The following is a 298-nucleotide window of genomic DNA, read 5'->3' as shown; positions in this document are numbered from 1 at the left end:
GGGGAGGGCAGCGAACGCCGGTGCCAGGAGGGGAGCTGCAGTGGGGCTGCAACTGGGGACGCTCCTGCAGCCCAGCACCGGGGCAGCAGATCCCACGGCACTCACCGTGTGCATGTGCTCTGAGAAGTAGTGCACGGCCAGCGCGCAGCCCAGCGCCGTGCTCAGGGAGAGGGCCCAGGCCAGGGCCAGCACGGTGCAGTGCCCCAGGCGCTGGCAGAGGGTCCTGGAGCGGGAGTGGCACCTCTGCTCCGCCAGCAGCTCCTGGAAGGGAGCGACGTCTGTGCTGCTGAACACGCTC

General features: G+C 70.5%; 1 protein-coding gene across 1 annotated transcript in view; it reads right to left on the bottom strand.

Moving 5' to 3' along the window:
* The window catches only part of TMC6 (transmembrane channel-like 6), a gene marked incomplete at both ends in the record, with an annotated part of 3,900 nt that overhangs the window by 2,607 nt on the left and 995 nt on the right, over positions 1 to 298 (bottom strand). Inside the window, one exon of the mRNA XM_008937158.1 lies at positions 106 to 261. Within this exon, the coding sequence (XP_008935406.1) occupies positions 106 to 261 (156 nt within the window). The remainder of the gene's footprint in view (positions 1 to 105; positions 262 to 298) is intronic.

Source organism: Merops nubicus, unplaced genomic scaffold (assembly GCF_000691845.1).
Source record: "Merops nubicus isolate BGI_N331 unplaced genomic scaffold, ASM69184v1 scaffold30413, whole genome shotgun sequence".
Classification (NCBI taxonomy): Eukaryota; Metazoa; Chordata; class Aves; order Coraciiformes; family Meropidae; genus Merops; species Merops nubicus.
Note: the sequence above shows the minus strand (reverse complement) of the source record. Positions and strands in the feature narration are given on the sequence as shown.